Source organism: Octodon degus, unplaced genomic scaffold (assembly GCF_000260255.1).
Source record: "Octodon degus isolate 3935 unplaced genomic scaffold, OctDeg1.0 scaffold00267, whole genome shotgun sequence".
NCBI classification, from domain to species: Eukaryota; Metazoa; Chordata; class Mammalia; order Rodentia; family Octodontidae; genus Octodon; species Octodon degus.
Window position 1 is genome coordinate 2,205,667 of NW_004524843.1, and position 16,930 is coordinate 2,222,596.

Consider the following 16,930-nt stretch of genomic DNA (forward strand, 5'->3'; position numbering starts at 1 on the left):
ATGTGACTCTCCTTAGGCACACTCTACATCATCGATCACTTTCCTCTTTGGCCCCATAATCTTCTTGATCAGAAAATTTAGGACACTGCTGAGTTACATGATGTTACAGTACAAGTTCTCATATGTCCTGAGTCTTAATTGTGAAAGGTCACTTTCTACTATGTGCTGCTCTGCCTTGGACCCAGATGGATATGGACAGAAACCTCCAGTAACTGTGAGCTAAATAAACCTTTCCTTCTTTCATTTTGAGTGTCAGGTATTTGTTCCAGCAACGAGAGAAGAGTATGTAAGACAACTATCTTACAGTGTTTAGTTGGTGTAGTGGTTCACAGAGTAAAGGCAAGTGGCACAGATGAAGACCTTCACAGGTGGCTGTTGGCGGGCTGTCAGGATGCCCTTGCTTCCCTGTGGATCTCTCCCACAGCATTCTGCGATTCATTTAATGAAGTACTGTACAACTCCTTGGCTATCAAGTTAAAATACTCCTTTTTTCTCAATCCAAAATATGCTCTTAAAATAACTTTATGTACATCATGTAGTAGATGTTATCAGATGTAATAAACATGTGGAGGTTCCTGGAGGGTTTTTTTTGGGGGGGAGATACTTTGAGACAGGGTCTTACTTTGTAGTTTAGGCTGGCTTGGAATTCACTTAGCAGCCCAGTCTAGACTTGAACTCCTGGTGATCCTTCTGCTTCAGCCTCCCAGGTGCTGGGATTGTGAGCACGTGCCATCATGGCTAACAAAAAATTGTGCTTTTTATTAATATTTTGAACCCCTGACTAATTACAGTCCTATAATTAGTTACATAATTGTTTTATTCTAAAATATGGTTTTCTTGAGGACAGAAAATCTTTGTATTCTTAGTAATCCTAAAAGTACATTGTTGGCTGAATGAATGAATTATACCATGCCTGTGGGAATAAATGGCTACTAATTGTGTCTATTATTTCTATTTATAGGTATTATCATTTAAAGGAACTTTCTTACCAACATATCTATGATAAAAAATAAAAGTCACAGAGGAAATCTTAGCTGTTATTTCTCAAGAAACAAGCATTAATGTCAGAATGGCTCACGTAAAGCGACTAGTAAAGTTACATATTAAAAGACACAAAAAATTCTGGAAGCTTGGTGCAGTAATTTTTTTCTTTATAATAATTTTGATTTTAATGCAAAGAGAAGTAAATGTTCAATTTTCCAAAGAGGAATCAAGGATGGAAAGAAACCTGAAAAACAAAAACAAAGTGCTTGATTTAATGTTAGAAGCTGTAAACAATATTAAAGATGCAATGCCAAAAATGCAGATAGGAGCACCTGTGAGGCACCACGTTGATGCCGGGGAGAGACCCTGCCTGCCAGGATATTACACAGCAGCAGAACTGAAACCTGTTCTCGACCGCCCACCTCAGGATTCGAATGCCCCCGGTGCTTCTGGAAAGGCCTTCAAGACAACCAATTTAAGTATTGAAGAGCAAAAGGAAAAAGAACGTGGGGAAACGAAACACTGCTTTAATGCTTTTGCAAGTGACAGGATTTCTTTACACCGAGATCTTGGACCCGACACACGACCTCCTGAGTATGTTGGAGAATATTCATTCCTTATTGTTTGTCACCAGGGATTTCAGTGGACAAGCATTAGTTAAGAAATTTGCTTGTTCTTCAGCTACTGGGAGGCAGACAATCAGGAAATATTGTTTATTCAATGTGCTGTGTTTATTTTTGTTTGTAATTATTGAGGCTGGATATCTTAGCCAGTGAGATTGGGCAGACAGGAGAAGTTATTAGCTTGGAGAGTAGAAAACCGAGCTCTAGACTTGACTTTCATGTGCCAGAAAATCTGTTATGCTTTAATGTTGTGATTTCATTGATTTAGGAAGAAATATTAGATAGAAAATATTTATGGAAAATATTGGAGGTAGCAGACTTGTTTTCATTTCTCTGTGTATTCCTATAGAGTAGAAATGTTAAAAAATGTGCCAAGATTTTGGAGCTATTATATAATATTTTATGCATTTATAAAGTAAATCACAGACTTTGTGACTCTTTTCAGTACATAATTATATCTGAAAATGCCTGTGTTTTGTAAGCTTCCCTTAAGGCAGAATGATGTTACAATTATTATTTCCATTATGATCCTGTCTTTATAGTTTTATTAAGTTATAGCTGTAGCGTTGTCTCCCTGGAGGTACAGAGAAGCCAACATTTGTCATTATTGAGTCACTTGGTGTGTGTTTGTCTCTACTATACAGTGCTTTGATTAATAGTTCCCTCTAGGCTCTACTATTGTTTCTCTATGTCCTTAGTTAACCATTTTGTTATCTAAAAGGTAATGTTCAAATGCTGTATTTGAATTGCAAAGGCTAAAATGAATTCCAGAACCCGCAAGCCAGCATCAGAGTTTTGTGAGCACAAGATAGGCAGACAGCAAGCAAACAGTGCTGTGTAATTTGGGTTTTGGTTATGACACATTATATTTGGTGGTCTTACCGAGGAAAAGAGCTTTTGTCGAATGGTGTATTGTGTCACTTAAGATTTTTGTAGATTTATGATTATGAATATTTGTTCCACTGTATGAATCCTTTAATGTTAAAGTTGAATAACTTAGGTTTCTGTCACTTTATTTTAATGTGTAGTCTAAGATCAAGTAGCTCAGCATCAATGCATGAAAGAAACCAATGAATCTCTATAAAATATTCTAGCTCTTATAACAGGTCATAGTATAGTTTCTTGTATTAATAGATTCAAATATAGTAGTGCATCTTACTGGTTTTGTTGAAAGTCTTGTCTGAGAAGCAGTCCACATAAAAAGCCAATGAGCATGATATTTATTCTTTGAAATATTAGCCCAAGGTGAGGTTTTTAATGATAGCATTAAGAAGATATAATAATGTTCAATACTGTTAATTTTTAAGTAAGTGAAAACCAACTAATCACATTTAACAACATTGTTGTACTTAAGGCTTACTGGATTCTGATGTTGATGAGGAGTTTGTAGAGGTGGTGATGAATTGCTTTGTCCTTTGAATGTTACCCATGTCGACAAGGAGCACATTTTCTGAAGAATTGCTAGTCATTTTACATGCTTATGAGTCATAGAGATCTATTATCCCTTAAAGTCAAATGGTCATGTGATTCACAATTGAACAACTTTCTATATGCAAAATTGTTCTAATGGTTTGACTGAAAAATATATAATCCTTGCCAAGATATATTGTGCTGTTTTAAGTGACATGTAAAATGATTTTAAAAGCATATCATGCTCATTATTTCAAAATAAATGACGTAAGTGAAATACCGTGAAATATTTTCACTTCCATTAATGATACAATGTGTTACTTTACTGTGACACCTCCCACTGTATTACTTTTAATTACCAATTAACATCAGTAAGTTCAGTTAAGCAAATAAATACTGCCTTAAACAGGGAAAGCTGTGCAAGATTAAAGCAACAGTGTTTTAGTAGTGTGCATTTTTGTGTAGTTTTATATATTGCATCTTTGTTTTTTTACAATTATTGATTAATATTATATTAACTGTGTGGCAAATAAAGATAGGAAAAAAGGTTTTAATCCTAAAATTCTATTCCCTCTCTGAAATGCCTTTAAGACAATAAGTTATATGGTAGTTTTTTGGTTTTTTTGCTTTAAAAAAAAATCGTATTTTGGAGGTTCTCAGAATTTGTATTTGTAATCCATATAGGTTTATAGATACCTAAGTGTAACAAATATGAATTTATGTTTAGTAATTCTGTATAAATAAGGTTCAAATATAAATATATACATACATACACATATATTTTAATATTACATATAGTATTTTAATTTTAATTTTAATTAATAGTTTCACATTCAATTTGGGATAATTTGCTTTTATTCCAATACATGAAGGAAATTATGCTCGTTTAATCCTGCCTGTGCATTTGTATTGCACTTTGAACTCACTAGGCCCAAGGGAGCTTGCTCTCACTACATCTCCCCTCTCGTCCCCTTTGCCTTCTAAGGTTTGTTGATTCCTCCTCTTCAAATTCTATTCCCAGTCCAGTGCCCATTCTTGTTCACTATAAAAATTCCAACCTCAAGATTTTCCTTTTGAGGGCCAGCCAAATAGCTCAGCAGATTAAAGCACTTGCAAGCCAGCTCAGGGGCCAAGGGTTCAATCCCTGGGCCTGCCGTGCCGGCCCCGCCCCCAGGGCATGCTGAGATGGCAACTGAGGTGGAGCATGGTGGTGCACCCCTGTAAACAGGTGGATCACTATGAGTCTGGTCTAGTAGTGAGCTACTGAACACCCTGTAGACCCTTTCCTAAAATACAAAAAAAAAAAAAAAGATTTTCTTTTTGAAAATGACTCCAAAGATATGCACATTAAAATATGGATATAAAATAATTAATATGAGACATTAAACTGTTACCCCAGAGAATACAGCCCCTTCTTTGGCTCTAGAAAGCCACCGAAATGTGTTGACTCTTTTCACTGCAAGTGAATGATTTACTTCCATATCTTTGGGTTTGAGCCCCAATATTTGATACTTCACATACTTTGTTTATTGTATGGGATGATTTGACCATCCATGTATGAGAATTTTATCATCGTTTGTTCAAAATCATACAGAAAATGATGGGTTTAAATGATCTTAGAAATAAATCACTTTGTTTATCTTTTGTGTAGATCACACATGATTATTTCATATTCTGTCACTTTAAAGTCCTTTTCTCTGTCGTTTTGTCCTTACCTTGATTCATTGGGTCAGCAACAGTGATCTCCGCAACCCCAGCCTCAAAGGCTAGAAATTGTACAGAGCCACCAGCACCCTAGTTTCTTAATGTAAAGATTATTTTTTTTGAGGAAGATATTGTTGTAAAACTATATTCAAGTTCAGCTGATGACTAGTGTTTTTAGCTAGTAAATAACACCAACAATGAGGCAGTGGTGTGCAGGATTTCTCTCTCAGTGCCTTTCAACCTTGCAGATGGTGATAGGAGCACAAGACTTTGCACATGGACTTGGATATTTGTTTTAAAATTTTAAATATGTCATGTTAAATGCTAGATATTGAATAGTAGAGTAAAACTTTTATAAAACACTTCAAATATAGTAGTAAGAATTTATCTGATCGGCCAGGAATGGTCATACACACCTCTAGAACCAGCACCCAGGAGGCTGAGGCAGGAGGATTGCCACTAGTTTGAGGCTAACCTGGGCTACATAGTGAGCTCAAGGACAGCCTGAGCTATAGTGAGACCTTGTCTCAAGAAAAAAAAAAAAAAAAAAAAAGTTGAAAAAAAAGAATTTTTCTAATGATCTAATGATCAGCATCATGCTCCGATGAGATTAGGCACGTTCAGGGTGGCACAGCCGTAGACATGATGAGCATCATAAGAACTTAGGTTTTATGGTAAGTGATTCTTCCCTTTGGTTCCACGTAGATTCAAGAAAATGTATTAAATAAACTTAGTAAATAGTAAATACCTGGAAAACCTATTTAAGAAACTAATATGAAATAATCTCTACAAAAACATAATAAAGTTGCACAGGTTAGGTTGCAAATAAGAAAAATGGATGACTTTTACAAGAAAATAGAAAAATTTGGCTCTTATTTGAGGTAGTAAAGGGTTTTTTTATTTTTACATATTATTTCATTTGTGGGCTGTTCTATTTAAATTGTTTTTAATAATTACTACTTAATAATTACTCAAGAAATTTTATGACTTATTGTGATCTACATTACCAGGCATAATCTCTGAATGATCTGCTTATAGAAGTTTGTTTTGATCTATTTACACATATAATGTTAAGACTATTTCATGTAGAAAGAAACTGCTTTTATCTTTTGACAATAAAGGTTAATGATTCTTTAGCAATAATATTACTAGCAAATAAAGTAACAAAAGTTATAATTGTTCTTCTACTTTGGCTTCTTCTAGATGTATTGAACAAAAATTTAAGCGCTGCCCTCCCTTGCCTACCACCAGTGTCATAATAGTTTTTCATAATGAGGCGTGGTCCACGCTGCTTAGGACTGTCCACAGTGTGCTCTATTCTTCACCTGCAATACTGCTGAAGGAAATCATTTTGGTGGATGATGCTAGTGTAGATGGTAAGAAAGCACAAATTAGATTGTTTCCCCAGTGAATCTATACAGTGGTGTGCAAAGAATACTTGATTGTATAGTGCTCTCCCGTATGCCGTCTCTGAAGTTGAATAGCTTGATTGATAGCTATGATGTATGAAAGTAGATTCTAGGGATGTCTGTGTTCAACCATTTTGCAGTGCAGGAATGTGTGGAACATTGTTTATGACTATTGTTCTCAGTGTGTGACTTTTATTATAAGATGTTGGGATTAGTAAGAGCACAAATTACAGCCTGGAGTCAGGCTGCCTTGATTTGAATCTCAGCTCTTGTTCTAACCAGCTGTGTAATTTGGACAAATTACTTAACATCTCTGCTTCAGTTTCCTTATTGGTAAAACTGGAGTCATACCACATTGCATCCGATTTAAGATGTCATCAGTTTATTTATTTATTTATTTATTTATTTATTTTTGTGGAACTGGGGGTTTGAACTCAGACCCTCGTACTTGCCAGGAAAGCACTTATTCCACTGAGCCATCTCCCCGGCCTGATGTCATTAGTTTATAAGTCAACACAAAGAAAAAATTATACAACTAAACTAACATGAAATTGATTACAAGATGTACCCAACTTTGTAACTTAGAATTGAGAGCATAAAGAAATAGTGTATAACTCCTATGGTTGTTCTGAAAAATCAGTGAGTTAATATGAATATCAGTAAGTAAATAAAATTACTCAAGAATGACTACAGTTTACCCTACTTTGGACAAAAGCTTTAATTCATTTCTACTTGAAAGTTATGGGTCAGCCACTAAGTTACACATCTTAAATTGAAATTATAAGCCCAATATAATTTGCTAAATTTTCAAAATTACATGTTTTAAGGACTGCAAAGATTATCTCAAACACTGCAGCGTTTATTCCTAAAGAGACTCATGTGCACAGGCAGATTCCCAAAGGTCTGCTTCCAGATGGTGTTCTTTCATTTCTTAAACAGAAATGCGTGCTGTCATCAAATCTGAAGCACCACCTATCCTTTTACGTTTTTGTTTTTCCATCAGTGCTAGGGAATGAACCCGGGACCCACTGAGCTATATTCTCAGTCATTCCTTAGTTTTTGCTTTGAGACAAAGTCTTGCTAAGTTGCTGAGCTTCTCAGACTGGGCTCCAGCTGTGGATCTCTGGGCTCAGCCTCTCAGAGTCTGGGATTAGGAGCAGGTGCCACAATACCTTGCCACGCCATTACTTGATGTCCATGTGAAGGGAAAATGGTGCCTATTAAGTTATATTTTCTCAGTTGTATGATGTGTCCACATCCCAAACCCAGCAATAAGTGAATAAAGTAGAAATTATTAACCTGATTTTAAAATTTTCATTTAATTTTTTGAGACACCATCTTGCTGTTTAGTTCAGGCTGCTATATAACCTGAATTAATTACGTAGCCCAGGCTGGTCTCAAATTTGCAGCAATCCTCCTGCTTCCCAGTGCTAGGATTACAGGCGTCTATGCCCAGCTAACCTCATTTATTTAACCACTTTGTTAATATAATTCTACAGTTTTCCATGGTTTTAAAATTTTTGAGTAAATCATGGTTATATTCTCAAAATAAATGAAAGTTTAGGTTAACCTTGCTTAGCCTCTAAGGTTTTATTTTTGCTTTGTCTTCAAAGTACTGGGGATTGAGCTCAAGGAGGGCTCATCTACATTCCCAGTTTATTCATTCTTTCTTTACTTTAGGACAGGGTCTCCCAAAGTTGCTCCAGCTAGCCTTGAACTGATGATGCCCCTGCTCCCCGCTTTTGCCTCAGCCTCCCAGAGAGCTGGGATTATAGGTGTGCACATTCATACCTATCTAATACCAGAGATATTTTTTAAAACTTGGATGTAAATCCTGTTGTTCAGATGTTGAAGTTTTATAATTTTATTCCGCTAGATCCAAATTTTATACAGTAGATCCCTAATACAAATCTCTAATAATCAGGTTACCTCACTACTTAATTGTAATCAGCTGATTCATTTATTGTTTGACCTGAGTTTTTCCTTGTTCTGTTTAGTTGAACTAGAGCCTAAAGACCTTATGTGTTATCTGAGTAGGTTCTGCATACCTCTGTATAGTTTATGTTAAAACAATACTCTTTATGTTAGAAATCTTTTCCTTTGGCTTCTTGACTGATTCCTCTCAGATGATTTTTATTTTGTTTGATTTTTTTTCCAAGTAGTAATGAGAAAATAGAGGCACAGTAAGTTTACCTCCAGATACCTTCAACTGATGGTCCTATCTCTGTGTAATTATACAACCAAAATTGTAGAATTAAAGGAAATCAGAATTTTAAAAGATACTCATGCATGCTGTTCCTGTTTCCTTTTATTCTTTTCATTTTATTCCATCATCTCTAAGGATATATCTATCTTATCCATACAAGGAACTCGTTTTAAAACCTAATATTTTCATGTAACATTGTTATTAGCCCATTTATTTTACCCTTAAAAATCATTTTTAATGACGATGCTTCACTGCATAGTTTACTTGGCCTTTCATCTTTTCTCCATCCTGTAGTGTCACTTTATGTTTTACTGCAACAAACTGTCCTTATCTTGGTGTCACTTTTCCTTTGTTTGCTTTATACCTTTTAGACAAGTAAGGAGAAGTAAAATGGTTAGTCAATTGATTGGAATATTTTAATAATTCTTCATAGTATCTGAAGGTAGATGTAGAACAGTTTTCTCAGAGAAAGTTATCTTTGTGTCCTATTGTAATTTGTCTTACCAGTGCAGTTGAAGAGCCATCAGATACTGCCCATTGTGGAACATGTGTTCCTCTTTGCAGTAAAAGAGCCTGTGGAGTAGAAACTAGGCCTTGGTTCCAGTTTGCCTGGAGAAAGGCAGCATAAAATGTGTAGATCGATCACAATAAGATCCATAAATGCAGTGATAGTAAAGGAAAAGATAACCTTTTCAGAGCATAGGCCAGCTGGGAGGTGCTGTCTTTGTAAGGCTTTGTGTAGTAATCTCTTATTTCATCTTCTCAATAATGTCCTGTAGTAGTAAATATTATTGCCCTCATCTTACGCATAAAGAAACTAAGGGACAAAACAGGTAAGAGAGCTTGACCAAGGTCACAGCTAAAAGGAAGGGTGCCCTCTGAGCTCATGTGTACTTAGCCTCAGGAAGTGGAGAATGCAGATGAGGTTAAATTTCAGAGACAGATAAGAATTGACAGGGAGTTCAGAAACTTTGGATATAGTATAAAGATTTTTTAATGAGTTCAAACAATGAGAAGTTTTATTGAAAAGATCTGTGGAAACTCCCATTTAAAACATCAATTCCTATTAAGACCTTTAAAATTTTACAATTTTAAGTTTTTTCTTTATAGATTACAGTCCTACATATCTTTAGGAGAATTACTTCAAGACAACTTAAAAGATGCCTGAAAGTTAAGACTAGTATTCTAAGACAATAGTGTTTAGATTTAGATTTTTCTAGAGTGGTTCTTGAAACTCACCTCCCTTATGAACAGTTAAACTTTAAATCAGCCATTCGCTTATCTGTATCTCTGTAAAGCTGACAATAAGAGACACCATCACAGATGCACCTATGTCACCTGGAGTTCTGAAATACATCAGAAGCCACTATCTACCCAGACGCCATTGACTTTCTCTCCATGTCCACATCGTTCTCCACAATTTCTGCCCTGGTCAACTACACATGTACTCAACAAGGAACTGAGCATTTAATGGTGACAAAAAAGCTTAACATGTTTAAAAACATAAACGGCATTTGAACAATGGCTTTTTCTTTTGCCTACTGTTTCCACTTTTGCTTTTTATGTCTCTCATCCAAATTGGAATGTCAAGTATCTTAAATCGTATACCCATTGCTGTAATTTTGCCTGCTTTTAGCTTCCTGATTTACATGTTCCTTTCTACTTCCATATTTTTACTGGAAGGAAATCTGTCAGGAGACTCCAAAGCTTCCAAAAATTTCCCGCTGACTGTAAAAATATTCCCAAACTGTTCTAGCTCTGGACTTTCCTCTTGGCCTTTTTTTCAACATTTTGGTCTTGAAGTATTTTGATCACAGCCTAAATATGAAAGAATCTCTCTGATACTTAGCACTTTCATTAAGATTTCTAGACTTAAAAGCCAATTTTACAAAGTGTCAAATATCTTTTTGGCCAAGTCATATTTCTTTCACTCTCATAGTCAACCCTTGTATGCCTTTCCTTAACTCCCAGGGTCTACTCCACTTCCATCTCTGGTTCCTCCAAGCACATTATATGTATTATGAGGACGTGTATATGATACATACATGCTATTGTGTGCAACAGTAGTTAAATATGCACATAGAACCTTTTTCCCAATGAAGAATAAAGATAAAAATTTTCATCTTAATGGCAGAACGTGTGAGACTATTCACATGCATTTGTAAGGATACTTGCTCTGTGATTTTATTAGCGCTTATATAGTGTGTATGAGAATAAATTTAGGAATAACCCTGGTTTATTTTTCTTTGTAGATTACTTACATGAAAAATTAGAAGACTACATAAAACAATTTTCTATAGTAAAAATAGTTAGACAAAAGGAAAGGAAAGGTCTGATCACCGCTCGGTTGCTAGGAGCAGCTGTGGCAACCGCCGAGACGCTCACATTTTTAGATGCTCACTGTAAGTATTTGTGCACAGATATAGTTGTAACATTTTCCTGGCCTCTGATTTAAAAGTGAGTTTTCTCTAGATGCCTAATTCCATTTTCTTGAAGAGCATTTTCAGGTATTCTGGCAGTGAGCGGCCAAGCAGACAGTGGCTGCGACTAGGAGCATCCCTTCGCTTGGGCAGAGCTCTTCGCTCTGTGATGCTTACGTCGCCTCGGCTTTCATGTTCTCCAGTAACCAGACTCTTAGTGAATTCATGACAGGGAGTTTTCCTTTTGCTTTTGTTTCCAGGCATTCGTCCTGGAATGTTGCTACTTTTGGGAGTTTTCTTTAACTTGTTTGAATGTCACTGTTTTAAGTACTATGTACAGTATATAGAAAATATTTTTGCAGTCAACATACTATGGACATGTCAAATATTACTAAATGCCATGTAGTTCCTTGAGCTGTAAATTTGGATTTCAGTTTTTGTTTTTATTTATGTATTTGAGTATTTACCCTTGAATTTGCAAGCCCCTTCATTAAGGCCCAACGAAGGTTACAAGCCTATGCTAATTATTGCAGAAGGGCTTTTAGATTTCTTTGGGTTGTTTAAAGCTATTGCATCCACTATTCTTTCAGCGTAAGACTTTTAAATTAGAAAAGAGATCTAGAGATGTTTTGCAAAGGCGAACACCACTGTTTTTCTAGTTCATTATTAAAACAAGTGTAAAGTAAATGTTCTTCACCTCTTTGGGAATGTGTGTGATGGTACTCCAGCACCACAACTGCCCAAGTGTACGTAGTGGGCAGTCCAGAACAGGACTAGGTCTTTTTTAATTTTATTTTTTATGTATTTGGTACAGGATCTTGTCTGACCATATTTTGCATTATGTAGGATACCTCAGTCCCTGATCAGAATTTACACTTTTCATAAGACTCCTTTGCACACACTGTCCATTATGTGGTAGTTTTGAATGGCCTTTTTTCTCCAACTGCTAAAATAAAAATATTGTGAGTCCTTGACATAACTTTCTGCAGTGAAGCAATGCCCAGTGAATGCCTGATGAAGGAAATGAAGTTTCCAGTTCCTGTACCTTATTTGGGGATAGGAGAGCAAGTTTAACTATATCAGAACATCTTTGGAGCTAGGCAGAAAGCTTCCTACTGAACGGGAAACACCATACCATCTAAAACTTTAATGTATCTGGACTTTGTTTCTTCCAGTACAAAAAGATTAACATCCATAGGGAAATTTTCCTAGTTAGACTCAGTCTTGTTTTTCCTACCTTTCATCCTACCCTTATCATAAGAATTCTAAGAAACCCTCTCTCTCTTTTTTTGAAACCCTTTCTTTTGCAGATTGATTATATACTACCATGTCTATATTTTATAATGTATTTATGTGTAAAATTTTATGAATAGATCTTAAATATTCTTAATCAGATATACTCATGTGAGATGATGAATGTTAGCTTGATTTGAGTAATCATTTTACAGTGTACACATACACCAAATCATCCTGTATATCATAAATATGGAGAGATTTGATCTATTATAGCTCAGTAAATCTGGGAAAGAAAGAAATCACTACAATACATATGTTAAAAACACAAATAATTTTTAATTTCCATTTCTCTATAAAACCTTCAACCAAACAACCAAGGAAAAATACTCAGTGTTCTCATTGAATTAATTAAAATTCTGTCTTCTGTAGGTGAGTGTTTCTATGGTTGGTTAGAGCCTTTGCTGGCCAGAATAGCCCAGAACCACACTGCTGTGGTGAGCCCAGACATTGCCTCCATAGATCTGAACACATTCGAATTCAACAAGCCTTCTCCTTACGGGAGTAACCATAACCGTGGAAATTTTGACTGGAGTCTTTCATTTGGCTGGGAGTCACTTCCTGATCATGAGAAGCAAAGAAGAAAAGATGAAACCTACCCAATTAAGTAAGATGATTGCTCTCCCAGTTTTATGTTCATGCTATCATGCCATGTATTGAATATTAATGCATTCTTAGTTTTTCCATTAGTTGCCTCTGAGGTAGTTCATATTAACAACAACAAAGGAGAATATATATTCTAAGTATAGAGAATATTCAAACAACTTAGTCACCTATATATGAGATTACTCAATAGGAAATAGAATAAAATAAGCTTTTATGTTTTCCCAATAAATAAGAAACTTAAGGCACGGGTAGGAGAAAACAATGTGGGAGAGGACACTGAAAATGCTTATTAAAGTTGACTTTGAAAATAATGTTTTAAATTCTTATTATTTTACAAAAAAGTTTTAAGTTATGGTATGTCTTTAACTTGTAAAGTTATTCAGATATTAATCTATAATATTTTAACTTGTTTAGTTTTTTTTTAACAAAGTTTGATAATGGGTTATTTTTCAGAACACCCACTTTTGCAGGAGGCCTCTTTTCCATATCAAAAGAATATTTTGAGTATATTGGAAGTTACGATGAAGAAATGGAAATCTGGGGAGGTGAAAATATAGAAATGTCTTTCAGAGTAAGTTTGTAGAAATTAAATATAGAAACATGTTAAAACAGTGAAATAAAAAACAATGAAATGCATTGTCTTCTGATTGACAGGTACAGATTATTATGAATGTATGCAGTCTTTCAGTAGTTTTTAAAATTTAATTACTGGAATTTTTTTTTTTTTTTTTGTGGAACTAGGGATTGAACTCAGACCCTTGCACTTGCCAGGCAAGTGCTTATTCTACTGAGCCATCTCTCCAGCCCCCTACTGGAAATTTTAGAATAAGAATATTCTCTTTTAAACTGTGACTTGATATGTTTACACATGGTTGTCAGTATAACAAGAAGAATCGGTTAAACCAATTAATGCATTTGTAGCTATTGAATTCCAGCCAAGATAAATATAATTAAACCTAGTGGTTCAGGACATAAGTTGATTATCAGGGGAGTCGGCATGGAAAAAATGTGTAATTTTAAAGGACACTGGACTTAACTTATTGGATAAAATGTGCATATATATATATTCTAATTAATATGAAATCACAAAACCTTTGGACAATCTCAGTGTTACCTAATTTATTTGACTTCATGAGATTAGTTTTTGCTTTAATTTCAACATTCACTTTTCATCCCTTTAGGCTGGAATGTTGTGAAAAAAAGCACTGCACTAGATGTTAAGATTTAAGTGGCACTGGCTCTGGCATCGTCACAGCCCATGATGATGATCTGGGTCAGGTTTGGACTGTGGAGGCAGCAGGCTTGTTTTATTCACTTAAATATTTCCAGCCTATACCATGTTTTTTTTATTTCAAGTGTAGTTTTTTTTTTTTTTTTGTATTTTCATATTTTATATTTGTACACAGATCAGATTCATAGTGATTCTCCTGTTTTCAGCCTCCCGAGAGCTGGGATTACAGGTGCCCACCAGCATTCCTAGTCTCAGTGTACCCCAGGGGCAGAGCCAGCAAGGCAGGCTGGCGATCAAACCCTGGTCCCTGTGTCTGCCTAAGCGTTCAGGTGTAGTTTGTTGACTTGAAATGTTAAGTGTGTTTTGGTAGAATAAGTGTTAAGTGTGTGTTGATAGAATAATGAAAAAGAAAAAAGAAAGATATTATTTGCTCTAATACTATTAAATATAACTTCTCAGATCTTTGTATAGTGATAATAACAAAATCAAATATTAGCAAATTTAAGTTTAAAAGGTAATTTCATGATTCACCATGCAAATAAGTTTTTGTACTATTTGTAATAATATGCATTTGCATGTTTTGAACCATCAATATCCATAAATTTTTAATAATAATCCAACTACTTTAAAATTTAATGGACTATACTTAGATAATTATAGAGATCAGTAATAATTTTCTTGATTACCAAATTTATGTATAAGAGGTAAAGTCTGGTTCCACTAGACCACTAGCTCATGACTTAGAAGAGAACTACTGTAATTTAAATGAAGTGATCATGTAAGTTGTGTGAATTGGAAGTCAAATTCACAAGAACTTTTCATCTGTGCATATTAGTTAGAAAAGTTGGATACCTTTTTGCAAAAAAAAATTTCCTTTTCTCTTTCTTCTCTTTCTTTCTCCTCTTCTTCCTCTTTCTCCACCTCGTCCTCCTTTTCATTGTCCTCCTCCTCCTTGTCCTCCTCCTTCTCCTTGTTATTGTCCTCCTCCTCGTCTTTCTCCTCCTCCTGCTCCTCCTCCATTATTTCTTCTTCTCCTTCTTTTCCTTCTTCTTCCTCCTCCTCCTCCTCTTCCTCTTCCTCCTCCTCTGATTCCTCCTCATCCTCATTCTCTTCTTCCTCTTCCTCCTCATCCTCTTCCTCCTCTTCCTCCTTCTGATCCTCTTTCTCCTCCTCCTCCTCCTCCTCTTCTTTTTTTGATTATAGAGCCCCAGGGACTTCACAGTGACCTACATCCTCAGCCTTTTTTGTATTTTTTTAAATTTTGAAACAGAGTTTTGCTAAAGCCCTAGTTTGTCTGGGCTTGAACTTTTGATCCTACTTCCTGGGACACCCAGATGTGTACCACCATTACTGAGTTCATTTTTGTGAAAGATCCAAAATCGTTGTTAGCTTACCCTCTGAAGATGTCTGTGTAACATTTCCATCATTTAGTACAATCATTCTGTATGTTTGCAAAGCTGAAGTTGAAGTTCAAAGGCAGGGCCTATTGGTAAAATTATAGTAATTCCTTATATTTTGTTTTTATTAATCTCTTAAAGGTGAATTTTTAAGCAACAGTTTGATTTCCCCAAAATACTGTAAATTTAAACAAATATCATTAATTATCAGGTGTGGCAATGTGGTGGGCAGTTGGAGATTATGCCTTGCTCTGTTGTTGGACATGTTTTTCGCAGCAAAAGCCCTCATTCCTTTCCAAAAGGCACTCAAGTGATTGCTCGCAACCAAGTTCGCCTTGCAGAGGTCTGGATGGATGAATACAAGGAAATATTTTATAGGAGAAACACAGAGGCAGCCAAGATTGTTAAGCAAGTAAGTTTTGTAGAAGTCATTAAATTAGAAAAGCCTGTACCAGCTTCACAGGTCCTTCTGCTTGCCAGACCTCAAGCACACAACATTAAAAAAAAAAAAAAAAAAAATTGAAGCTAGGCTTTAAGAATTTTAACTCTTAAAAATATATCTTATGGATGCCAGTCTTTTTCTCTTAAAAAAAGAAAATATTTAAAAAAAAAAAAGAAAAAGAAAATTTTTTTAATCCAGGCTTTTTACTTGACTTTATCCTCTATCTTTGAAAGTGACTGCTTCTGTTTCAATATTTTACTCAAAAAATAAGATTAAGTTGAACTACTCTTATTTTTTTAAAACTGATTTCAGTGGATGTTTAAAAACCTAAAAATCAGTACTAAGTGGCTTTTTAAAAAGGAGATAGATAACAAATGTCTTAACGAGCCATGAGAATAAGCTAGGCTTTTCTTTGTAAGTTCTAGTTCTATGACTCCCTGGAGGTGCTAGCTTGGCAGTGCCGCTTTTAGAATATACAATGGGGATGAAGCTCATAGCGTAGTTCCCAGGGGCCTGGATGAAGAGCGCATGGTACGTGTTTTACCGTTTTTCTTCCCTGTCTTCAGAGATGAAATACATATCCTGCCTCCGCCAGAGTCGCTGTGAAATAAAGTGATAAGTGCTAACAAAATTATGGTACTCTTGCTATTACCTAGTTATAGCTCTCTATTCCCCCCAAGAGAACCATGCTGCCCAGTACAGTGGACCCGAGAGTCTTCACATTGGGCGTGGCAGATTGACTAGACAGTACTAGTTTATTGAGAGTCAAAGGCATCAGTGCCTTGATGGTCATAGTAAAGAAAGATCTCATTACCCACTGCCACATTTTCTTTGGTCTCTTTTGTCACCTTATGTCGTGTCAATAGGAGTCCAATTCAGAGCACTACTGGGTTGGATTGCTGTCCCAGGTCACTAATACAAACTGGGCAGATTATGTCCTGCACAGGAGTGCTTGGCCATAAGCACACAGTGTTAAATGAAATATGTGCTCTGCTTGTGACTCACAGCAGGACAGGTGAGCCATCGAATACCTCTTCTTGCCACAGAGCACATAGATCTACCTGGTCACCTTATGGGCGAATCCTCAAAAGTCTACTTTTTGTTGAAATACCTGCATTCAAGCACTGAAGTTAGGATGTTTTCCTTAGTTGGACTGGTGAACTCTTTTTTTTTTTTTTTTTTTAATTTTTTTTTATTTTATTTTA

The 16,930-nt window shown here is 35.5% G+C and overlaps 1 protein-coding gene across 3 annotated transcripts in view; it reads left to right on the forward strand.

Annotated features, from left to right (window-relative positions):
- The window catches only part of Galnt3 (polypeptide N-acetylgalactosaminyltransferase 3), a 68,536-nt gene that overhangs the window by 32,663 nt on the left and 18,943 nt on the right, over positions 1-16,930 (forward strand). For all 3 annotated transcript variants that reach the window (XM_004646389.2, XM_023706628.1, XM_023706629.1), the window contains exons 2-7: positions 962-1,578; positions 5,925-6,097; positions 10,589-10,738; positions 12,422-12,656; positions 13,109-13,226; positions 15,495-15,695. In XM_004646389.2, the coding sequence (XP_004646446.1) occupies positions 1,070-1,578; positions 5,925-6,097; positions 10,589-10,738; positions 12,422-12,656; positions 13,109-13,226; positions 15,495-15,695 (1,386 nt within the window). In that variant the 5' untranslated portion in view covers positions 962-1,069. The remainder of the gene's footprint in view (positions 1-961; positions 1,579-5,924; positions 6,098-10,588; positions 10,739-12,421; positions 12,657-13,108; positions 13,227-15,494; positions 15,696-16,930) is intronic.